General features: G+C 37.2%; 1 protein-coding gene across 4 annotated transcripts in view; it reads right to left on the bottom strand.

Annotated features, from left to right (window-relative positions):
* Positions 1 to 26,796, bottom strand: part of ME1 (malic enzyme 1) — a 213,043-nt gene that overhangs the window by 173,986 nt on the left and 12,261 nt on the right. The window contains exon 1 of one of the 4 annotated variants that reach the window (XM_077903232.1): positions 4,570 to 4,588. The exons of the other annotated variants lie outside the window; for them this stretch is intronic. Within the exon in view, the coding sequence (XP_077759358.1) occupies positions 4,570 to 4,572 (3 nt within the window). The 5' untranslated portion in view covers positions 4,573 to 4,588. Of the gene's footprint in view, positions 1 to 4,569; positions 4,589 to 26,796 lie in introns of those variants that run through there. 4 annotated transcript variants of the gene reach the window in all.

Here is a 26,796-nt window from a genome sequence, read left to right as displayed (position 1 = left end):
CACCTATGACCTGCTGTGCCTCCTCCTATAAAATAGTTCAGAAAATGCTTTATAGGATTGAGGCACTTGTTCCAACACTCCTTTTCCAAATTATCTCCTACTATTCTTAACTACACTCCTAGCTACACAAAATTTCTCACCATTGCGTGAACACAACATACTTTTATTCTTGCATGACACCATGGACAAAAATGTGTTCCCTGCTTCTTTGCCTTTCAAGTTTGACCTCAGATGCTCCTTCCTCTCCAAAGCCTTTCCAGACTCAGCCAGTATGCCCATTAGAAAACTATTATTAAAAAAAAAAAAAAAAAGAAAACTATTATTATACTATGTTATTTGTTTACATAAACACTGACTATATAAAACATGAGGCTCAAAAACAAACAAATATAACTGATGGGTTGATACAGAAATTCAGAATAGACTGAAGAGATTTGCTAGAATATAATATGAAGATAAGTAATAGCAGAGAAACCCCAGGAGTCCTTAATCTGGAAGAATGGAATGAGCAGTTCCCCCTGGAGATGATGCCCCTAGAGCTACCGAAGCCCAAGACACTTCTTTGACTAGACTGACAGCTGTTGCCCTGGGTCTGGCAAAAGTGCTGATGGTCAGGTTCACTCACTGGAACCACGACTGATGCTTCTCAGACAATAAGGATGGTAGAAATGTGTTCACTACTTTGTATTGAGCAACTCTACAGCCATCCTCCTCTGCCTCTAAAAGTTTCTTGTAATGGTAAAATAATAACTCCCAAATCTTTAGGAACTGTATTATTACTCTGGGAAAAAGACAATTTGGTTCATCCCAGATGTGGATGACCCTGATTCTTGAGAAATGAACACGTCCAACCTCAGAAAGTAGGTAAAGGAGATCAACAAACAATTCTTTCTTCTAATTTTTTATATATTTAGGCTCAATAATTCATGTCGCTGATGGAAAGCTTTATGTTTGATTAAACTACTGCATCAGGGGGCAGACCGAAGAAAGTCAGATAGAATTGTCCACTGAATGACCCCTAGTGGAGCTTCTAAATTGCCTACAAGGGCTAGCTGGGACCAATGGCTCCAGAACCTCCAGTACAAGAAACTTTACAATCCTGACTGCTCAAAAGGTCTCCACGTGCTATCAGCACAGATGTCCAGTTCCCAGAGATTTTTCTCCAATAGCAGCCACTCTTATGACTGCAAAAGCCCCACTGTTACATGTTCAGTTGGGGGTCCCTGGAGCTGTTCTGCTCCCCAGCAACTGGATGGCCCCTTTCCTAAAGGAAAATTCAGTATGTTCAACTGTGCCTGGCCCCACCACCCTCTACTGGAGGCCTGGAGAAGAGCAGACAGTGCACCTGTCAGTCCTGTGCCTAGGAGTTCCAGCAGGCAGCAGGAGAAAGGGGAACCCTCCTGCACTGTTGGTGGGAATGTGAACTGGTGCAGCCGCCCTGGAAAACTATGTGGAGGTTCCTCAAAGAGTTAAAAATAGATCTGCCCTACGACCCAGCAATTGCACTGCTGGGGATTTACCCCAAAGATACAGATGCAGTGAAACGCCAGGACAACTGCACCCCGATGTTTATAGCAGCAATGTCCACAATAGCCAAACTGTGGAAGGAGCCTCGGTGTCCATCAAAAGATGAAGGGATAAAGAAGATGTGGTCTATGTATACAATGGAATATTACTCAGCCATTAGAAACAACAAATACCCACCATTTGCTTTGACCTGGATAGAACTGGAGCATATTATGCTGAGTGAAATAAGTCATTCGGAGAAGGACAAACATTATATGGTCTTATTCATTTGGGGAATATAAAAAATAGTGACAGGGAATAAAGGGGAAAGGAGAAAAAATGAGTGGGAAATATCAGAAAGGGAGACGGAACATGACAGACTCCTAACTCTGGGAAACGAACTAGGGGTGGGGGAAGGGGAGGTGGGCGGGGGGTGGGGGTGACTGGGTGACAGGCACTGAGGGGAGCACTTGATGGGATGAGCATTGGGTGTTATTCTATATGTTGGCAAATTAAACACCAATAAAAAATAAATTTAAAAAAATAAAACTTAATAGCAGAAACAAAAAAAAAATTAAAAAAGGAAGGAGACACTCAATATTGCTAGCACCTTTTGCATGCCATTTTCTTTATCTATGGTTTATGCTCCCCACCAGAATGCAAACTCCATGAGGTCAGGGATTTTTGTCTGTTTTTTGTTGTTGTTGTTTTTCACTGCTTCATCCTTAATGGTTAGGAAAGTACCTGGCATAACTAGAATTCAGTAATCTGCTGCATAAATAAAATAGAAAGCTTTAAATATTTAACTTTAGAGAAATATTAGAATTTTAAAAAAAGTAAAATTATTGCTTAGGAAACTGATAAGCATATTAATTCTTGGTAAGTTAAATTTAAAATTAAAAGGAACTGGGGCACCTGGGTGGCTCAGCTGGTTAAGTGTCCAACTCTTGATTTTGTCTCAGACCATAATCTCAGGGTTTTAAGACTGAGCCCCTCCCTCATTGGGCTTCATGCTGGGCACAGAGCCTGCTTAAGATTCTCTCTCTCCCTTGGGACTCCTGGGTGGCTCAGTGATTGAGCATATGCCTTTAGTTCAGGTCGTAATCCCAGGGTCCTGGGATTGAGTCCTGCATCAGGCTCCCTCCCAGCTTCTCCCTCTGCCTATTCTCTCCCTCTCTCTCCCTGTCTCTCATGAATAAATAAATAAAATATTAAAAAAAAAAGATTCTCTCCCTCTGCCCCCCCAAAATAATACATGCATAAATAAAATTAAACAAAAAAAGGGATATTTGTATAAAAAAGTAACTATAAAATGGAAAGCACACTCCACTTGTTAAAGATATAACTGGGAAGACTGATCATTTTAGGCAAAAATATCATGGATCACTATAGATTAAAACAGAATCAAGTACAGCAATGTATTTGAAAAAGAAAGAAAACTCAACAGATTTTCCTCTAGCTCAAAATGAAAAATTTGGAAATTAAAAAATGGGAAAAAACAAGAGTAAAGTTAAAAATCTCAAAAATACATGACCATATGTAAAAAGCAACAAGCTTCTGAATACTATGCAAAAAAAATCTTAAAAATCTCAAAAATCTACCTGCAAAATAATAATCAAAATTATCAATATTCTGAGAATAAGGCTTATTATCAGAAGTACTCACATATGCTCCTGTGTTCACTTAATAATGGCACTTAATCATTTATTGTTAGCCAGTATTTTTATTTTTACATAGATTTTCCAATGTTGGGCAACCCGGGTGGCTCAGTGGTTTAGCATCACCTTCAGCCCAGGGTGTGGTCCTTGGGACCCAGGATCGAGTCCCACGTCAGGTTCCCTGCATGGAATGGAGCCTGCTTCTCCCTCTGCCTGTGTCTATGCCTCTCTCTCTCTCTCTCTCACATGAATAAATAAAATATTTTTAAGTTAAAAAAAAAAAAAAAGATTTTCCAATGTTGGTCTGACCTAATAGGTCTCCTGTAGCTTTTGCCATGTAAATGACAATGCCATCTGACTCTTTTGCTATCCTTTGATAGTAACTACAAACACCCACATACTGTTAGCCAAATATTCTATGGCATAATAAAGTGTCAGTTCAACTCTTAACCACCACCACCATCAAAAACAAAACAAAAAAACTAGGGCTTAAAAATCTGGGGAATGGGGCCACGTTAAAGTCCTATGACTGGGTTCATATTCTATTACTACCCTTTATGAATTAAAAAAAAAGGTCAATGAAAAAAAAAGTCAATGAACAAGCAAACTTAAATCTTAAAATCCCTGAAAATGTAAAAAAATATATATAGCATGATTTCCCTTAAATCAGTTAAGAATGACACATCAATGTGATTCCTACCAAACAGCAGCTTCCCAGAAAGTATTCAGAGAAATAATAAGTGGAATTTTGAACCACTTAATGATCTTGGTTCTATGTTTCATTTTTTTTCATACTAACAGATATATTCATATATATTTTTTTAGAAATTATAAACAATAGCTTAGTACATTCTCCTTACTAAACACTAGCTTAATAAGGTGAAACACTAGCTTAATACATTCTCCTCATTAAAAGCTGATGTAACAAATACCTGTTTCAAAGAATTCTTACCTCAGGGCTATGCTTCAGAGCCTATCTAGCAAAGGATAGTGTATCCAAAGTATACATGCAGCTTCTAACTTTCATTTGATTTCTACTAAGTCTTTCATGTAGTTAAAAAGTTTAGACTTCTATACATATATTAGGTTTCTAGACCACCTATAATTCTAATTCCCTAAAAGCTTTCTCATACACCAGATCCCTAGACAGCAGAATGGTATGCTATTTCACTGCTGAGAACAGCACACAGGACAACTATTCTTCTGGACTCTACTAATTGATCTACGTATCTCTTCTTGAGAAAACTGAGACTATCAAGCAGAAATGAAAACAAAATTCCTGGCATAACAAGAGATTTATATTATAACCGTGTTTACACCTGAGAAAGAAACATTGTCCTGAGTAATGTATCAGAAATGATTACCATAAAAACAGAATAGATAACAATCTGAATTCTGTACTAACCATCTTTAATGCTTGCAATAAACTTCAGTAATTTCCCTTGTTTTTTCCTGAATAAAGAAAGTAATCAAGCAGAATGGAAAAAAGGAAAACATCTAAGTCACAAAAATCTTTAAGTAATCTACATATAAATACTTCATTATAAAATGCATTTATTGTAATGTTTGTTTTTACTATTTATTATTCTGAAATAAAGATATCAAAGTGGCTTAGGTCTAAATGTCAGTATTTTCAAATGTACTAGCATACGTTATATGCACATTCTGTAACTATAGAAGGAAAAATGGTACTAATTTGTCCTGGACATATACTGAAGGATTCCTTCCCCCAAGTCTTCCAGAGTGCCAAATATTGATCTTTGAAATTGATTTTTTTAATTCTAATTAAAAATGTAGATTATGGCTTCTAGAATTTTCCTGGTGTATGCAACCTCATTCCTTCAAAAAGCCAGGAAACCAGATGGGATATACATTTCCAAAGTAAAGTTTTTAAATGATTATTTTGAGTGCATTCAGCTGTGTAACCAAATACTCTAGTGACAGTCTCCTCAAAAGGCAGAAAATCAATTATTTAAAACCAACAATATATTAACAGCAGCTTCTTTAAGAAAAACATTTGGTGTCATTACATAGCAATTAATTTTTACTCATATCTTTATAGATCTTGGAAAGTAGCCCTTTATCTGATACATCATTTGCAAATATCTTCTCACATTCTGGAGGCTGTCTTTTAGCTTTGTTGACTGTTTCTTTTGCTGTGTAAAAGCTTCTTATCTTGGTGAAGTCCCAATAGTTCATTTTTGCTTTTGTTTCTCTTGCCTTCATGGATGTATCTGGCAAGAAGTTACTGTGGCCAAGTTCAAAAACGGTGTTGCCTGTGTTCTCCTCTAGGATTTTGATGGAATCTTGTCTCACATTTAGATCTTTCACCCATTTTGAGTTTATCTTTGTACGGTGCAAGAGAGTGGTCTAGTTTCATTCTTCTGCATGTGGATGTCCAATTATCCCAGCACCATTTATTGAAGAGACTGTCTTTTTTCCAGCGGATAGTCATTCCTCCTTTGTCGAATATTAGTTGACCATAAAGTTGAGGGTCCACTTCTGGATTCTCTATTCAGTTCCATGTGTCTGTTTTTGTGCCAGTACCACACTGTCTTGATGACCACAGCTTTGTAGTACAACTTGAAATCTGATATTGTGATACCTCTGGCTATGGTTTTCTTTTTTAATATTCCCCTGGCTATTCGGGGTCTTTTCTGATTCCACACAAATCTTAAGATAATTTGTTCCAACTCTCTGAAGAAAGTCCATGGTATTTTGATAGGGATTGCATTAAACATGTAAATTGCCCTGGGTAACACTGACATTTTCACAATATTAATTCATCCAATCTATGGGCATGGAATATTTTTCCATCTCTTTGTATCTTCCTCAATTTCTTTCAGAAGTGTTCTGTAGTTTTTAGGGTATAGATCCTTTACCTCTTTATTAAACTCAACAGCAAAGAAACCAACAATCCAATCACGAAATGGGCCAAAGACATGAACAGAAAACCCAGAGGAAGACATAGACATGGCCAACAAGCACATGAGAAAATGCTCCGCACCACTTGCCATCAGGGAAATACAAATCAAAACCACAATGAGATACCACCTCACACCAGTGAGAATGGGGAAAATTAACAAGGCAGGAAACCACAAATGTTGGAGAGGATGTGGAGAAAGGGGAACCCTCTTGCACTGTTGGTGGGAATGTGAACTGTTGCAGCCACTCTGGAAAATTGTGTGGAGGTTCCTCAAAGAGTTAAAAATAGACCTGCCCTACAACCCAGCAATTGCACTGCTGGGGATTTACCCCAAAGATACAGATGCAGGGAAACACCGGGACACCTGCACCCCGATGTTTATAGCAGCAATGTCCACAATAGCCAAACTGTGGAAGGAGCCTCGGTGTCCATCGAAAGATGAAGGGATAAAGAAGATGTGGTCTATGTATACAATGGAATATTACTCAGCCATTAGAAATGACAAATACCCACCATTTGCTTCGACGTGGATGGAACTGGATGGGATTATGCTGAGTGAAATAAGTCAATTGAAGAAGGACAAACATTATATGGTCTCATTCATCTGGGGAATATAAAAAATAGTGAAAGGGAATAAAGGGGAAAGGAGAAAAAATGAGTGAGAAATATCAGAAAGGGAGACGGAACATGAGAGACTCCTAACTCTGGGAAAAGAACCAGGGGTGGTAGAAAGGGAGGTGGGCGGGGGGTGGGGGCGACTGGGTGACGGGCACTGAGGGGGGCACTTGATGGGATGAGCACTGGGTGTTATTCTATATGTTGGCAAATTGAACACCAATAAAAAATAAATATACAAAAAATTTTTACTTATATCTAATATAAAGTGATTTAAATTGGTAGAAGCAATGATTACAAAAATGTATCTAGGGCAGCTTGGGTGGCTCAGCGGTTTAGCACTGCCTTCAGCCCAGGGCCTAATCCTGGAGACCTGGGATCGAGTCCCATGTCAGGCTCCCTGCATGGAGCCTGCTTCTCCCTCTGCCTATGTCTTTGCCTCTCTCCCTCCCTCTCTCTCTTCTCTCTCTCTCTGTATGCCTCTCATGAATAAATAAATAAAATCTTTAAAAAAAAACTATCTAAAATATACTTGGCACTAAAAGGAGGGAAAAACAAAACAAGACAAAACCAGAGAGGGAGACAAACCATAAGAGACTCTCAACTATAGGAAGTAAACTGAGGTTTGCTGGAGGGGAAGTGGGTTGGGGGGATGGGGTAACTGGGTGATGGGCACTAAGGAGGGCACATGATGTACTGAGTACTTTATATACAACTGATGAATCACTAAACTCTGCCTCTGAAACAAATAATACACTACATGTTTATTGAATTTAAATTAAAAATAAATAAAATATACTTGGCCCTAGATACCCTAAAATCTACATCAAAATATCATAACTGTAACATCTAAAAATCATTTCATCTAGGTATTATAAGATATCGCAAGCATAACTATTTTGTAGTTACAAGTGACATGTTTGTTTAATTAAAAGACAGAAGATCTCTACCTAAGAGAGCAAATGGATTTTTAAAATACTGGATGAGAAGTTTAATTAAATAGCCTAAGTATTTCTCACTTAAAATTCAGGTGACTAATCTTTACAGATTCCTTATAAAGCTGAGAAATTATTAACCATCATTGTTAATACTACATTTTTCAAACATAGCTCTTGATAGTATGTGTAGTGACTATTCATTTATGAACCAGAAATATCAAGATTACAAAATAACCGTTTATTGTGACTTTGATTTCTTAATTCTTTGAGCTAATCAAAGAATCTATAGAGTATGAAAATTAGATGGCAATTTAACACATTACCAACTAAATTACACATAAATTTGTAAATGTCCCTTTCCTATTCCTGAATAATGAGGAGAAGGAGGCTTTTCCTCCTCCTCTCTGGATTAGTGAGTTGTCCTCCAATGTACTTCCATAACATCATATACTTCTGTCATGAAACTTCTAGTACTTATTATTTCTGCTGAAGCGCTGTTTTACCCAGAAGTCTAGGTGCTTCTGAAGGTCAAGATGGAGCAGGGCCTCAATAAGTTTTCAATAAACAAATGGATGAATATATGAATCTGAAAAACTTTTTCATTTCCATGTGGTTCAATTCTATGTACAGATCTTCCTCAACTTACAATGGAGTTATATCCTGATAAACCCCTTGTAAATTGAAAATACCATTAAGTCAAAAATGCATTTAACAAATCTAACCTACCAAAAATCAACAGCTTAGTCCAACCTACCTTAAATGTGCTTAAGACACTTACATTGGCCTACAGTTGGCCAAAATTATCTTATACAAAGTCTATTATATAAAAAAGTACTTAATACGCTCATGTAACTGATTAAATATTACACTGTAAGTGAAAAACAGAATAGACATATATGTACAGAATGGTTTTAAGTGTACTGGTTGTTTACCCTTGTGATTGTGTGGCTGACCACATGCTGCAGCTTGGTGCCACTGCCTACTATCACAAGACAGGATCATACCACATATTATTAGCCCAGGAAAATATCAAAATTCAAACTTCAAAATACAGTTTCCACTGAACACATATCACTTTCATACATGTACCTAATCACAGACACTAAAGGACTCGGAAGATAGAATTCATGAGTCTTTCAATGTAGGCATCTTTTTTTTCACTAGGGAACTTAGTATTTCCTTCCATTGTAAAAGAAGATAATAAAAGAAGTAGTAGTAGTTCCTGTGACTGTCATAAATAGAAACAATATTTTATCACATTAAACTTCTGGCATATATCTTGAAAAAAACATTTGTGTCTATCATTACTTTGAAATTACAGTAGATTTAGACCCACAGTAAGTTTGTTTTAGAACATGAAGAAGTACACAAGCTAGTCATGTCGACAACCTCCATATCAGTCTCTTTAAAAAATGAAATTTTACTTTAAATTGCTCATATTTTTTAAAGGTTTTATTTATTTATTCATGAGAGACAGAGAGAGAGAGGAGAGAGAGAGAGAGGCAGAGACATAGGCAGAGAGAGAAGCAGGCTCCATGAAGGGAGCCCAACATGGGACTTGATCCGGGGTCTCCAGGATCACACCCTGGGCCGAAGGTGGCGCTAAACCGCTGAGCCACCCAGGTTGCCCAAATTGCTCATATTTAAATAGAGTCTTGCTATTTAAGTCTTTCATAAAGGGGAATAGATCTTATATCACACATTTATTTTTTAGTACTTTGATAGCTGTATCATACTTGGCTTCTTTTATAATACTATGCATTCTATTTATCTGGAACCATTTATTTAAGAAAGCTGTGGACTTCAAATTTCCAAAGGGATTTTGGTACAAAATATTTTAAGAACTGTTGCAGATAGTGAAGGAAAAAAAACAACAAAACTAAAAAACAACCTATGGAATAGAAGAAAATATTTGTACATGATGTATCTGATAAAGGGTTAGTTTCCAAAATCTATAAAGAACTTATAAAACTGAACACCCAAAACCAAATAATCCAATTAAAAAATAGGCAGAAGAGGGGTGCCTGGGTGGCTCAGTCAGTTAAATGTCTGACTCTTGATTTCGGCTTGGGTCATATCTCAAGGTTGTAGGATCAAGGCCTAAGTTGGGGGCTCAACTTAGGCCTTGAGGGACCAGGGACCCATGCCAGGGACCATGCTCAGTGGGGAGTCTGCTTGAAATTTTCTCTCTCTCCCTCTGCCCCTCCCCCCTAAAATAAATAAATAAAATCTTTTTAAAAAATGGGCAGAAGACATGAAGAGACATACTTCCAAAGAAGATACACAGATGGCTAACAGACACATGAAAAGATGCTCAACATCATTCATTATCAGGGAAGTGCAAGTCAAAACTATAATGAGATATCACCTCAAACCTGCAGAATGGCTAAAATCAACAACACAAGAAATAACAGGTATTGGTAAAAAGGTGGAGAAAAAGGAACCTTCATGCTCTGTTGGTGGGAATGCAAACTGGTGCTCTGGAAACCTGTATGGAGTTTCTTCAAAAAGTTAAAAGCAGAACTACTCTATGATCTAACAATTGCACTACTATATACTTATCCAAAGAATACAAAAATATTAATTCAATGAAATATATGCACCTCAATGTTTATGGAAGCATTATCTACAATAGCCAAATTATGAAAACAGCTCAAGTGTCCATCAACTAATGAATGGATAAACATGTGGTGTGTGTGGGATCCCTGGGTGGCGCAGCAGTTTAGTGCCTGCCTTTGGCCCAGGGCGCTATCCTGAAGACCCGGGATCGAATCCCATGTCGGGCTACCAGTGCATGGAGCCTGCTTCTCCCTCTGCCTATGTCTCTGCCTCTCTCTCTCTCTCTCTCTCTGTGACTATCATAAATAAATAAAAATTTTTAAAAAAGATGTGGTGTGTATGTGTGTGTGCGCAATGGAATATTAGCCATAAAAAAGAGTGAAATCTTGCCATTTGCAATGACATGGATGGAGCTAGAGTATAATGCTAAGGGAAATAAGCCAGAGAAAGATAAATACTACATGATCTCACTCAAATGTAAAATTTAAGGAATAAAACAAACAAGCAAAGGGAAAAAAAGAGAGAAACAAACCAAGAAAGAGACTCTTAACCATAGAGAACTGATGGTTACCAGAAGAAGGGAGATGAGGTGGGAGGATGAGTTAAAGAGGTGACAGGGACTAAGGAGTACACTTGTTCTGATGAGCACTGGGTGATGTATGGAAGAGTTCAATCACTATATTGTACACCTGAAACTATATGACACTATCTGGAATTTAAATAAAACTTAAAAAAAAAAAAGGACTGTTGCAGAGAACTATGTTTCAGTGTCCAAGGGATACATACTTCACTTATCAACATGATATTCCCAGAAACGCCACAAGATGGCTTTCTTACTTCAGATCCACAGTTGATATTTTTCAGAAATGTTTGGTCTCCTTTTACTTTATGGGAGATTGTCATTGGTATTGGTCAGGGGTCTCCACAGAAACAGAACAAATAGGGTGAGTGTATAAACATCACATATATGAAGAAATTTATTATAAGGAATTGGCTCATGCAAATATGAAGTCTGCTAAGTCCTCAGATCTAAAGTTAGCAAGTTGGGGACCCAGGAAATCCAATGGTGTTGTTCCAGTCCAAACCCAAAGACCTGAGAAATCACAAGAGCTGACAGTATAGTTCTAGTCGAAAAGCCAACAGGTTTAAGACCCAGGAAGAGCCAGTGATTTAAGTTCAAATCTAAAGGTAGGGACAAAAACTGATGTCCCACCTTGAAAGCAGTCAGACAAGAAGGATTCCCTCTTCCTCACAAGAGGGTCAGCCTTTTTGCTCTATTTAGATATTCAACTGACTGGATGAGGATCACCCACATGAGGTAGGCAAGTCTGCTTCACTCAGTCTACTAATTCAAATGTTAATCTCATCCAGAGATACCCTCACAGGCACACCCAGAATAATATTTGACCAACTGTCTGGACACCCTGTGGCTTAGCTAAAATGACACATAAAATTAATCATCACATTCACACCAAATATTTTTCACCAAATATATGCTGAGAGAATGCTTCACACTTGTAGTTAGGGCCTAAGCCAATGAAACAGTGATATGTCCAATATGGTCCATAGCCTCTTGAAGCTAATAATCTAGAGAGCTTACCAGGATATAACATGAATAGCTGCACAAATAATTATAAAATAGGGGATCCCTGGGTGGCGCAGCGGTTTAGCGCCTGCCTTTGGCCCAGGGCGCGATCCTGGAGACCCGGGATCGAATCCCACGTCGGGCTCCCGGTGCATGGAGCCTGCTTCTCCCTCTGCCTATGTCTCTGCCTCTCTCTCTCTCTCACTGTGTGCCTATCATAAATAAATAAAATAAAATAAAAAATTAAAAATAATAATTATTATAAAATAATAATGTGGTAAGTATAAGGGAAAGAAAGGGAAATTTTACTAACTCAACTTAGGGGCTTAAAAGAAAAGTCCACTTATCAGTGATATTAAAATGAGATCTGAAGGACAAGTAGAAGAGTAGGAGCTCACCAGGTGAAAGGCTCAAGGGTGACTGTGCAGAGAACAGGAAGGGCATGAACCCCAATGCAGAAGAGCTTGGCTTCTTGGAAAAAGTATAGGAAAGGAAACATCAACTATGAGAAGAATGTTGAAAGATGACCAGATGACCCTGGGAAAACAGACAGGAACCAGAAGAGGCCGTCCTTGTTAGCTGGATAATGCTCTAAATTTTATCCTAAAAGTAACCAGTTCTTTGCCGGATTTGTGATGCCATTTTATGAAAACACTACAATTAAGCCAGCAGCACTCACCCATAATATTTGTTATTCACCACACTGAGGAATCTCCATACTAAGTCTAGCTCTTTAAAGAAAGAGAAAACAGCACTTCAGAAGCAGTTTCTAAGTACCAGGCAGATGATAGAAGGTTCAATCTGGGCTCGTGATTCTCAATCTGTCTTCCAAGCCTCTGTAGGACTCACGTACATACTTCCAACTGCAACATTTGTCTTCATAACACCACCTCCTAGCCACCACACGAAGGGCAGATCTGAGTCATGCCCTACATTGATAACATTTTGGAGTACCTGGGTGGCTCAGTTGGTTAAGCATCTGCCTTTGCCTCAGGTCAGGTCATGATCCCGGGGACCTGAGATAGAGCCCCTTGTCAGGCTCCCTGCTCAGCAGGAAGCCTGGTTCTCCCTCTGCCCTCTGCCCTTCCTCCTGCTTGTGCACTCTCTTTCTCTCTCTCAAATAAAATATTTTTAAAAATACAATTACATTTTAACTCATATCATTTTAACTTAGAAAATTAACTTCAAAAATATATACTTCATACAATCCTTCTAGTATATAACGGAAAACCTACTGATCACTTGAAACCATACTGCATCTAGAAAGAACGAACTAGCTGCAGCACCAAAGTGGGAGGGAGACAGACTTTTCATTACTCTTTTGTATTTTTATTTTCCTATAGTTAATCTGTAAGGCTATGGAAATTATTAAGAACTATTAAGAACCATTTATCTCAATCTCCAAGAATAATATAACCATACTTACTATTTACATTTGTTAAATCTCTATCCTTATGTGTCTGGCACTTCTAATTATAGCAGAGACTGCTCATTGCCTACAGTTAACACCGTTCTCCCCTTCTTTCCCAGTAAGGGGACCCCCGTATTATTTAGGGTGGTAATGTATCAGCTAAAAGACTAAATTTCTAGACTCCCCTAGAGTTAGATGAGGTCCTGTGACTGAGTTCTGATCAGTAACTGGTAAAGAAGTGACATGTAGGATGTGGGGAAGAACCACTAAAGAGAGCTGATCCCATTGGAAAGTGGACTTTCTTGTGTTTCTCTCATTTCTTCCAGCAGGCAGCTTGGAATAAACAAATATCTATAGACCAATTATCAGTCAGGACCATAAAGTGTTATTGAAAATGGAAGAGCAGCAATGTTCCTGATGATTCTGAGACCCACCAAACACAGCTAGACTGACTCTGATTTCCTTCATGTGCCAGAGAAAAATAAGTTATTTCTTAACCAAGTCACTATTATTTGTTTTTATTGTTGTTATTATTATATACATCAAAACCCAATCCTAAATGATACACTAGTCGTCCCTATAGCCACTAAAGGATCAGTAGCATATTCACCCCACAATACAGACTGTGACCTGCGGAGAGGCTTATAGACATATCTGAAAGGCAAAATAGAGCTACAAAAAGTTACTTCAATAATTATCCCTCATTTATCCACTCAAAGACTTTTACAGAATACTAACTATATTCCAGGTCCCATGAGCCACTACATTAAAAGATAAAACTATGATATACACCAGTAGAACAACCCTACCCACCTTCCCAGAAGAATTTTGAACCTTGAAATTTCTGTAGCACTTTCTCCCCCATGCATGAAGAGAAACAGAAGTGAAACATACAGTATCAAAAAGGCCAAGCGGCAAAAAAAAAAAAAAAAAAAAAAAAAAAGGCCAAGCGGGGCACCTGGGTGGCTCAGTCAATTAAGCACCTGATTCTTGATTTTGGCTCAGGTCATGAGATCTAGCCCCAGGTCCAGCTCCTTTCTCAGCAGTCTACTTGAGGACTCTCTCTTTCCCTCTGCCCCTTTACCTGTTCTAAAATAAATAAATACATGTTTTTTTATTTTTTTAAAAAAAAGGCCAAGCATTTTTCTAAATCCTCAAAATATAGAAATTTTATAAATTATGTTATTTTTACATAAACTATTTCCCACAGAATAACCTTTCCTAACATTACTATGCCAAATATGTGCCCAGTAAATGGGGAGGGGAGGATTGGGAATATATCTTTGAGAGGAGATTCCCTAATTTTCCCCCCTAAAACTTAAAACCAAGTTAGACTGAGTTTCACAAGTTCACATTCTAAAAATAATAAATCTGAGGGTTCTGGTTCTGTGCAAGATGGTGTAAGCATACTTTATCTTGTCTCTCCAATTAATCCAACTATAAATTTTGTACAGAATGCACTGGGCAGCTATTGGAAGACTCTAAAAAGTAAATAGCAGAAGAACAGAGAAGACGACTAGAATCCAAGGTACTACCAAACCAACAAGTGAATTTCCTGGAGTTCCTTTCAGTGTAGCCTGGCTCTTTCCTCCTCTAATCAACTGGCCTTCACTTAAAAAGCAGCCTCAGGACTCCTGGGCAGCTCAGCGGTTGGGCGTCTGCCTTCAGCTCAGGTCATGATCCTAGGATCTGGAATCAAGTCCCATATCGGGCTCCCTGCAAGGAGCCTGCTTCTCCCTCTGTGTATGTCTCTCATGAATAAATAAATCTTTAAAAAGAAAATAAAAAAAATAAAATTAAAATTAAAAGCAGCCCAAAAGCCAGAAGGGCAACTGAATACAGACAAAAAAAAGTGCCAAGAGAAGCTTTCTTTTTCTGGTCCAAGAATCAGGAAAGGTAAACATCACAGAAGAGGGAAATCCACTATTATTTTCCATTCTCTCCAGCCTCAGTGCCCCCCCCCACACACACCGACCCAGTATCCCAGAGCGGGTGACAGGAGCATGACCACCACAGACATCTAAAATTGTAAGAAAGGAAAAGCATTCTCTTTAACCAGTGGAGCAATGATCCCAAAATCATGGATCAAATGTCTGTTGCATTTTTCTCTGTCTTCCAATCACTTGGCCCTAAGTACAAATTCAGATAGAGGAAGTATATGCAGAGCAAGGAAACTAAAGGGCCCAATTTTCTGGCTAGTGAGCTGGGAAAGGGGGACATCAAGGAGACAAAGTATCAGCAAGATTACAGAAAGAAGAGAACTCAAGAGAGCAATTCCATAAAGTTGTATACAAACTCCTGGACTCACCTCTGAGCTATGCATGTATAGACCTGACCTTAAATAGTCTTAACAAAGGATTTGAGAACTCAACTATGGTGTAAAACACTGCACAGATCCTACACTAGCCACTGGGCAGTACACAGGAAGAAACAGATCCAAACAGCACTACAAAGGGCTTTGAGAAAGGAATACTGGAACCACAAACTACAGAAGGTGGGTTCAACTTGTGAATTGACCGAACAAGTTTGAAAATTAAAAAGTAAAAAGAAGGGGATCCCTGGGTGGCGCAGCGGTTTAGCGCCTGCCTTTGGCCCAGGGCGCGTTCCTGGAGACCCGGGATCGAATCCCACGTCGGGCTCCCGATGTATGGAGCCTGCTTCTCCCTCTGCCTCTCTCTTTCTCTCTCTCTCTCTATCTGTGTGACTATCATAAATAAATTTTTTTAAAAATTTTTTAAAAAAGTAAAAAGAATAGTATTCCCTTTAGGATTTAACAAAAACCTGGAATCCCATAATATGTAAATGTCCAGGATACATGCAAAAATTACTCAGCATATGAAGTACCAGGAAAATGTTAACTTTCAAAGGAAAAGATAATCAATGATGATATGGAGAATAGAGTTATCAGATAAAAAGTTAAAAACAATTATTGTAACCATACCCCAAATTGTAAGGGCAAGTCTTTTGACATGATGGGAAAATATAAAGTTTTATCCAAGAAATTAAAACTGTAAAGAACCAAATGAAAATTTCAGAACTGAAAAATACAATAACTAAAATAATAAATTCATAGGATAGGCTCAAGAATAGAATGGAGATAAAAGAGCAAAAAAGTCAGTGAACTTACAGATGGATCAACCAATCTGAAAAACAAAGAAAAAAATGGGAAAAAAAAAAAACAAAAAACAGAGCCTCAGGGACCTGTGGGACAGTATCAAAAACCCTAACATTTGTATCAACAGCATGCCAAAAGGAGAGAAGAAAGAAAAAATATTTGGAGAAATAATGGCTAAACACATCAATCTTGGTACAAGATGTAAACTTACAAATTCAAGAATGTCAGTCAGCCCCAAGAAGATAACCAAAAAAAAAAAAAAAAAACACAAAAACAAAAACAAAAAACACCTAACCTAACTCCAGAAAATTATTTCGAAATGCTGAAAACTAGAAACAAAGAAAAGGAGCCAGAAAAAAACAACCCATTGCATGCATACAACAATTCGATTGACTATAGATTTTTCATCAGAAACAAGGGAGCCTGGAAGGAAGAGCAATGACATTTTTTTTAGAGATTTTTTTTTATTTAGGGGATCCCTGAGTGGCTCAGCAGTTTAGTGCCTGCCATTGGCTCAGGGCATGATCCTGGAGTCCCGGGATCAAGTCCCACATCAGGGAGCCTGCTTCTCCCTCTGCCTGTGTCTCTGCCTCTCTCTGTGCCTCTCATGAATAAATAAATAAAATCTTTTAAAAAGGTTTTTTATTTATTCATTTGAGAGAGAGTGCAAGCAAGAGCATGAGTAGTGAGGAGGGGTCAGAGGGAGAGAGAAAAACAGACTCCCAACTGAGCAGCGAGCTTGATGCCAGCTTGATTCCAGGATCCATGCTCATCTAACTGAGCTACCCAGGCACTTGAGGAATGGCATTTTTAAAATGTGAAGGTAAACAATTGTCAACCCAAAATTCTAAGACTAGTGAAAATACCTTTCAGAAATGAAAGTGAAATAGACATTCTCAGATGAAGGAAAACTAAGACAACCGGTCTCCAGCAAACCTGATCTAAAAGAAATCCTAGGGACGCCTGGGTGGCTCAGCGGTTGAGCGCCTGCCTTCCACCCCAGGGCGTGAACCTGGGGTCCGGGGATCGAGTCCCCGCATCGGGCTCCCTGCAAGGAGCCTGCTTCTCCCTCTGCCTGTGTCTCTGCCCCTCTCTGTGTCTCTCATGAATAAATAAATAAAATCTTTAAAAAAAAATAAAATATTTGTTCTCCTTTCTCCTTTATTCCCTTTCACTATTTTTTATATTCCCCAACTGAATGAAATGAGTGGGAAATGTCAGAGAGGGAGACAGAACATGAGGGACTCCTAACTCTGGGAAACGAACTAGGGGTGGTGGAAGGGGAGGTGGGCGGGGGTGTGGGGGTGACTGGGTGATGGGCACTGAGGGAGGCACTTGATGGGATGAGCACTGCGTGTTATTCTATATGTTGGAAAATTGAACACCAATAAAAAATAAATTTATAAAAAAATAAATAAAATAAAATAAATGTTAAAGGCAATTCTTTTTTTTTTAAGACTTTTTAAATGTATTTTTTTGAGAGAGAGCATGTATGTGAGCAGGGGGAGAAGCAGAGGGAGGGAGAAAGAACCTCAACCAGACTCCATGCTGAGCATGGAGCCCAACGCATGGCTCAATCTCAAGACCCTGAGATCATGACCTGAGCTAAAACCAAAAGTCAGACACTCAACTGACTGAACCACCTATGTATCCCACTAAAGGCAGTTCTTTAGATGGAAAGCAAATGATATCTGACAAAAATCTGAAATTGCAAATACAGTCTGGTAACTGTACAATTACAGTCTGTAACTGTAACAAACTACCCTTTCCCCTTAAATTCTTTAAAATATGTATGACAGTTAAAATAAAAAATAATAAACATTACATTAAATTATTACATCAAAAAAATTTTTTCATAACAACTCAATAGCATTACAAACCATCCAATTTAAAAATGGGCAGAGGATCTGAATAGACATTTTTCCAAAGATAAACAGACAACAGACACATGAAAAGAAGCTCAGTATCAGTAGTCATTAGGAAAATGTATACAAAACCACAAGAAATCACTTCATACCTGTTAGAATGGCTATTATCAAAAAGATAGGAAATAATAAGTGTTTGTAGGAATGGAAAAAGGTATATCCACTATGGAAACAGTATGGAGTTTCCTCAAAAAATTAAAATTAGAACTGCCATATGATCTATCAATTCTACTTCTGAGTTTTTCTCTAAAGAAAACAAAAATACTACATGGAAAGTATATATGCAACCACATATTCATTGCAGCATCATTTCCAACTGCCAAGATATGGAAACAACCTGAATGTCCATCAATGGATGAATAGATAAAGAAAATGTGGCCCAAAAAAAAAAAAAAGAAAAGAAAAGAAAATGTGGCCCATATATATGCAATCTTATTCAGCCATAATAAAAAAAAGAAGGAAATCTCACCATTTTCAACAACATGGATGGATCTTGAATGCATTATGCTAAGTGAAACAGTGTCAGAATAAATAAATACTATACGTGATCTCACACTCACTAATTTTTTAAAAATAAATTTTTTAAAAGCTCATAGATACAGAGACAAGAGTGCTGGTTGGCAGAAGTGGGAAGTACGGAAGTAGAGGAAATGGGTGAAAATATTCAAAAAGTACAAACTTCCAGTCATAAAATAGAGATGGGGATGAATGTGCAGCATGGTGACTATAGTTAATAATACTGTATTGCATATTTCAAAGTTGCTAAGGGAGTAAGTCTTAAAAGTTCTTATTACAAGAAAAAAAATTCTCAGGGCAGCCCTGGTGGTGCAGCGGTTTAGAGCCGCCTGCAGTCCAGGATGTGATCCTGGAGGCCCGGGATCGAGTCCCACGTCGGGCTCCTTGCATGGAGCCTGCTTCTCCCTCTGCCTGTGTCTCTGCCTATCTCTCTCTCTCTGTGTGTTTCTCATAAATAAATAAATAAATAAATAAATAAATAAATAAATAAATAAATCTTTTTAAAAATTTTTTTAAAAAAGAACACCATTTAAAAAAAAAGAAAAGAAAAGAAAAAAAATTTTCATGACTATGTATGGGGACAAATGTTTGCTAGACTTATTGTGGTGATCATTAGCCAATATATACAAACATCCACTCATGTTGTATATCTGAAGCTAATTTCTGTCAATTATATCTCAATTTAAAAAAATTTTATGTAATGTATGGAAATGTAAGCAGATGTAATATAACAACTATAACATAATCAGAGGAAAGTAATAAGATGTGATAAGGCTTCTATATTCCAACTGAACTGGTAAAATGGTCTTAAGTAGACTGAAAACTTATGTATAACATAATTCTTAGAGCGAACAAGTACCAAAAAAGGACTATAAAGAGAGACATTCAGTCCTGCACTGAAAACATGATGTTAAAGTCTGCTAGTATTAATGTTTATTTCTCTTGGAATGTCCTGTAGGAGGGTCTTTTTTTAATGAAGGTAGCTAACTGTGTTATTTGGTGCATAGATACTAATCACTTTTTTAACTTCATTCCAAATTGCACTTTTCAGAATTACAGAATATTTTGTCTCAATGCTTTTTGATATGGATTCTACATTGTCTGATGTCAGGTATAACCCTGATTTCCTGCTGTTTGCATTTTCCCAGGTCTTTATTTTTAGTCTTTTTATAGCATTTTGTTTTGAATGTATCGCTTATCTATAACATTGTTTGCATATGCTTTGTGGCACGATCTGAAAGTATTTTTATTAAATAGGTGAGTTATTCTCATTTGTATTTACTGATATTCATGAATGATAGTAGCGAAAAATGTTTGCCTTTAGCCCAAAAGGCTGATCTATAACACCCAAAGTTCCAATAAGTATCAAATATAATGCTGGTGGCTACATTTTTTAAAACATTGAAATATGTATGTATGTATTTCTGTGTTTAAGAGCAAGGGAGAACACACTCACAGTGGGGAAGGGCAGAGGGAGACAGAGAGGGAGATCTCAAGCAGATTCCCCCCAAGCATGGAGCCTGATCTGATATGGGGCTCGATCTCACAAGCCCAAGATCATTACCTGAGCCAAAATCAAGAGTTGGACGCATAACTGACTGAGCCACCCAGGCACCCCTGGTTGCTAAGTCTTAAAGGATCCCACGATTGCCTGGATATTTCACTGATAGCTAATATCAAACTGAATGATAAACATCAGAGAAATCTTGTGAAAGTAGTTTTGAGTAGAAATTCAAAGAAGACATTTATGGTTGATTACTTCCTGTACATCCCCTATCCCTTGAGTATAATAATATAATTACATATAATCACCAACTTTATACAACAGAAGTGCAGTTCTCTCTGCCCATGGATCCTGTCCCCATGTGGCTTAAATAAACTTAACAAATAGCACCATAAAACATCTCAAGAATTGTTTCTTGACTGTTGGGTTTAACAACCCCACAACAGTATGACCAATATGTTTGATCTCAACTCTGTAACCAATATGTTATAGTTACCATATATAAAAATTAAGTATAAAGTTTTGAATAAGTAAAAACTTAAAATGCTTACAAAAATGCTCATTAAGCAAGTTTTAGTTTCTTCCTGGCTCTGAGCAACCAAGTAAGGACTTACTGTTTTGCTAACTAACCAAGATCTGCCACTATTATTAACAATAATGGTCTCATCATTTCAAGATTATTGGTTTAAAAGATACCTCAATTTGGACATGTAGACAGAAAAACAGGAAGCTCGGCCAGTACTGTCAAGGCAAACCAGAAGCTCACTAGTGTACCACTAAGCCAGAAAAGAAAGTTACTCTCCAATAACTTTCCAGGTATGTGAATGCACTACTTAAAGAAGTTAAAGGGCATTGTTTTTTTTTTTTTTTTTGAACTATGGACTGATTCATTTTTAAGATTTTATTTGAGAGAGAGTGTGCACAAATGGGATAAAGGGCAGAGGGAGAAAACCTCAAGCAGATTCCCCATTGAGCACAGAGTCTCATATAGGGTTCAATCTCATGACCTATAAGACCATGATCTGAGCTGAAACCAAGAGCTGGATGCTCAACCAACTGAACCACCGAGGTGCCCCTCACATGTTTTAAAAATTGAAATGTAACAGGTAACTGCTGGAGTGCACTAAACACAGTGAAGTATTATATTATGAAATTTTGTTTCAATTATATGTATATTAGTTTGCTAAAGCTGCCATAATAAACTAAGAGACTGAGTGACTAAAACAACAGAAATTTACTTTCTCACAGTTCTAGAGTCCAAGAATCAAGATGTTGGTAAGGATCCTTACAGCCTGAGGCTTTTCTCATTTACTTCTCTTTGTGTTCCCTTTCTTTTTTCTTTATAAGGACATCAGCCATATTGAATTAAGGTCCATCCTCAAGACCTGATTTTAACTTATTACTTCTGTAAGATCTTAGCTCCGGGACACCTGGATGGCTCAGTCAGTTAAGTGTCTGCCTGCAGCTCAGGTCATGATCTCAGGATCCTTTGTCAGGCTCCCTGCTCAGAGGAGAGCCTGCTTCTTTCTCTCCCCCTACCCCTCGCTCTGCTTGTGCTCCCTCTCCCGCTGTGTGTCAAATAAATATATAAAATCTTTAAAAAATAAATAAAGATCTTAGCTCCAAATATGGTTACATTCTGAGATACTAGGGATAAGTACTTCAATACATGACTCTTGGGAGGACAAAATTCAGCCATAACATTATGTTTATACATATATTATGTATGCATGCACTGTGTCACAATAAAAAAAAGTTTTAAAATATCTTATTAGAGGACTCTGAATAGATAATCCAAATGTATTACATATATTCTAAACCTAAGGGGCCTAGACCTAATTTTATAATGGAGTCTTAGGACTCCTTCAGTCTCCAGACTTCCAGGTCTTCAGTGAGACAGTTTATTTTTTTTTTTTAAAGATTTTTTTTTTTTATTCATTTATTCATGACAGTTACACAGAGAGAGACAGAGAGGCAGAGAGAGAAGCAGGCTCCACGCAGGGAGCCCGACGTGGGACTCGATCCTGGGTCTCCAGGATCGTGCCCCAGGCCAAAGGCAGGCGCCAAACCGCTGCGCCACCCAGGGATCCCAGTGAGACAGTTTAGAATTTAACTACCCCAGGGGTACTCATAATGCAATTATGAAAATTTGTATGAACATGTAGGTACTTTTGCTAATAGTCTTACTCAGTATTACCTGATTAAAAAAATAATCCTAGTGTTTTAAGTGTATGACTTATTAGTACAGAGCTCTAACAGTTATATTTCCATGTTTCTAGAGACTATTATTATTATATTGATTTCCCAAACTACCAGATTAAACTATAAAAACGTAAAGCCATACTGCTTCTTCCTCTCTTAAAACTCAAAGTCCTTAAATATCTAACAGTTTAATCAATGGCTAACCTAGATGTATTTTTAAGGACTGAGGGAAAATATTGATGTTTAAAATTCTCTAAATTCACTTACAGCAACAATAATCCTTTGTTTAAAATGTACTACTTTAGTGGTGCCTGGGTGGCTCAGGTCATGATCCTGGAGTCCTGGGATCAAACCCCATATCTAGCTCACTGCTGAGCAGAGTCTGCTTCTTCCTCTCCCTTTGCCCCTCCCTCTAGCTGTGTGTGCACACACACTCTCTCTCAATAAATAATTTTAAAAATAATAAAAAAATAAAATGTACTACTTTATATACAGTAAGCTAAAAACAGGTAAAAATTAACATATAAGCCATAAAATATTTTAAATATCATTTTAAGAATACAAATATCCATATTTTACATTTAGCATGTCCATGTCCATGTCTATGGAAATTTCCTAATCATTTAGGTTTGAAACATTGCCAAATTTGTTCCACTTTATTGAAAAATATCTTATGATTTATTCTTCATCTATATACTATCAAAGTTGGTTGAGTTGGTTCAATAACATAAAATAATGAGGTAACAAATAAGCCAAGTCGGGGCAATCTTGGATCTCCACAGTATTTGGTAATGTCAATTTTGAAAACCATTGGAAAACAGTCCAAATATTTTTTTTGTCAGAGTAACTGATTTTTTCCAAAGTCAAACAGAATCAAGTAAAGGCTGGTTTCACACCACTGGAACTTTTAAATTTCCTGGCTCTGCAATTCACTCCCTCTTCTCCCAATAATTTTAACTACCAAAGCATATTTCTACCTTTCTCTAACAAGCCTAGTTTCTTTCATTCCCCCAAGCCTAAACACATTTTGAACAGAGTATCGAGAAGTAGAACACTTTCCTTTTTCACTTCTTCACAAGTATATTCTTTAAAACCTACGGGTGGCATTCTGTTGAAGTGTATGCAAGATTGCAAAAGTCATGTGATGTCAGTCAAGCTCAGTTATATGAATCTGAGGGTAAAATACAAATCTTTCTCTTCCAGAGAGAAGACGTATTTTGCTTTTTACTATAAAATAAAAAGGGAACACAATCATGTCATCCAAAATTCAAGAGAAGGGGGCTAGTACACTAAAAAATAAGTTCTTTATAACTGACAAGCTATGACCTAAGGCTTTCTACACAAAAGTGCTATATTAAAAATTAGACTACTAAAAAACCTTGTTTTAGTATACATAATTTAGAAACAATATTTACTATCTCAATCTTTTCAATATCTAAGTGAAGAGGCAAGGTAGAAATCATATTACAACAGAAATGTAAGTGTGCTCACAACAAAAATCTGATTCATTGCTTTATTCCCTGAACCCGAATATTATCTAATATAGAGTGGATTCTGAACAAATATTTTCTAAATAAAAAATAACAAATGAATGCAATTATCACTTTATTTTGTAAGGGCAGTAACTGAAGCTAGTTAAGAAAAGTTCACTCGGGGCAGCCCCAGTGGCGCAGCAGTTTAGCGCCACCTGCAACTCAGGGCGTGATCCTGGAGACCCGGAATCGAGTCCGCGTTGGGCTCCCTGCGTGGAGCCTGCTTCTCCCTCTGCCTGTGTCTCTGCCTCTCTCTCTCTCTGTGTGTGTGTGTGTATGTGTGTCTATAAATAAATAAATAATAAATAATTAAATAAATAAATAAATAATAAAATCTTTAAAAAAAGGAAAAGAAAAGTTCACTCAGGGATGCCTAGGTGGCTCTGCGGGTGAGCGTCTGCCTTTGGCCCAGGGCTACTGGGCCAGACTACTGGGATTGATTCCCACATTGTGCTCCCTGCATGTGGCCTGCTTTTCCATCTACCCATGTCTCTGCCTCTCTCTGTGTGTGTCTCGTGAATAAATAAATAAAAATATTAAAAAAAAAAGTTCACTCAAATTCTCACAACTGCTGAATGGAAGAACTGGGGCTTACACTTTCTTCTAAATACAATGTCTATACTTTGCATTATATTGCATTTCTCTTACTTGCCCAAAGCTCAGACGGAAATTAGAACACAAAAATGAAAACTCTCAAACTTTCTTCAGTATTTCCTATACTCCATATCACCAGTTTCGAAAGTTCTCAATCAAACTCATCTCTGTACTTCACTTGAGCACATTATTTTGATTTTGTGCTACCCTATACTACCAGTGTTGTTTGAAGTACAGCAAGGTTACAGACAAGTATGGAGGTATATAGCCCTACATCCACATCACAGGGAATTCCTATCAGTGGGATTCCACATTAAATAATACATCAGTTTCTCATATTGCTGAGGTAATGCCAGAGAATTGTGGTAGATAAAACTCCTGGATAATTAACTCTAGAATAGTTTACACTAAAAAAAAAGAAGAAGGATCCCTGGGTGGCGCAGCGGTTTGGAGCCTGCCTTTGGCCCAGGGCGCGATCCTGGAGACCCGGGATCGAATCCCACGTCGGGCTCCCGGTGCATGGAGACTGCGTCTCCCTCTGCCTGTGTCTCTGCCCCTCTCTCTCTCTCTCTCTCTCTCTGTGACTATCATAAATAAAAAAAAAAAAAAAAAGAAGAGATTTAAGGTATCTTTCCTTCATAGTCATGAGATTTATTTCTTTTTCCTACAATACATCCAACATGCCGAAACACAAACATCTACAAATGCACTTGCCCGGAGATTAATTTTTCAGATTTAAAAGTTCATAATGCTGACCAAAATGGACTTTGACAAGTCACTAATTTAAGCTGGATTAAAATACCTAAAATATTAAAGAGTGGTATCTTTTGTAGATTTACTTATAGATCACGCTATCATTTAATCTTAAAGACATTGGAAGCCATGTACGCACAATTATGATAGAACTATTGACTACTATTTTCTACCACTGCTACAGAAATAAAGCAAACTAATAAATTTAGAAATAAAAAATAAGTTATCTTTTATGTTATATAGAATTTTAATTTTGAAGAGTGATTTATGAAAGTTAGTCATGAAAATTCCTGAGAAAAAATAAATATAACTCATCTAAATCAGAAGGTATCCTTGAAAATCATAAACATTAAACTAGGATAAGCACATATAACACAAAGAGAAGTACCTCAAAAAATAGTTTGGACTATGTACAGAAAGATACTAAACCTCATAAGAGTGAAGTACTTTCCCAAATAGCATGATGAAATCCTACCTGGAATTATGTAATTTGAGTATAAGCAAATAGTAAGAATCATATTACTAATGAAGAAAGATCTTATTTGTCTTAGGTTTTTACAATTTTTAGGTTTTTTAATCTGGAACACATCTATTAACCCTGATTCTATCAAGGCTAATCACCTCCTTAAGGTTATCTTGCAAGTAATTAAAACTTCCTGGATGGCCAGGTTTAAACCAAACTCCAACTATTCTCCTATATCCATTATCCATTGTATAATGAATGTATAGAGAGTAAACTGAGCTTTAGACTTCAAAGCTATTTACTTCCAAGAAATTACATCAAACAGGATATATGTCTTAAAACAATGCTCAAACTACCACTCTAAAAGCTTCTTACTTTAAAAGCTGACTACTGTTTAAAATACAAAAGAAATAAAAACATGGCTCATTCATTCATTAAATCGACATTTATTTAAAGCCCAATGAGCAAAATTCTGTAACTAAGTAGGATTCCTGATCTAGGACAATTAAAATAAGATAAAAATGCAGTAAGTATAAAATGATATGATACAACTGAATACATAAAAACAAGAGATCGTAAGTAATAATAGGACTGAGATAATTAGGAAAGTCTTCCCTAGAGATCATTATTAAATCAATTAATGCCATTTTAATTGTAGAAAATTACACCTAGACAAAAAAGAACGTATTAAGAGATTCTACAAATGTATTTCAAGTAGAAGACTAAACTGGGGGACTAATAAGATCAATTTGGACAAGACAGTAAACCTGACAAGACTGATACTATATTCAACATAATAGAAACTTATAAATACTTGAATGACAGAAAAGTAACATGAAGAAAACACTAACTGATAAAGGTATGTCTCTCACATCTACATGCAGACAGGCTATAATACTGAAAATAAAACCAGCAAAACTGTCGTAGTTACCCAAAACGTGAGGTGATGAAGGTTTGTGTTTGACTGAAGAAGGCTTCCTGTAGCCAGACAACA

This window comes from Canis aureus, chromosome 7 (assembly GCF_053574225.1).
Source record: "Canis aureus isolate CA01 chromosome 7, VMU_Caureus_v.1.0, whole genome shotgun sequence".
NCBI classification, from domain to species: Eukaryota; Metazoa; Chordata; class Mammalia; order Carnivora; family Canidae; genus Canis; species Canis aureus.
The sequence above is the reverse complement of the archived record's forward strand: the minus strand, read 5'-3'. Positions and strand labels throughout refer to the sequence as shown.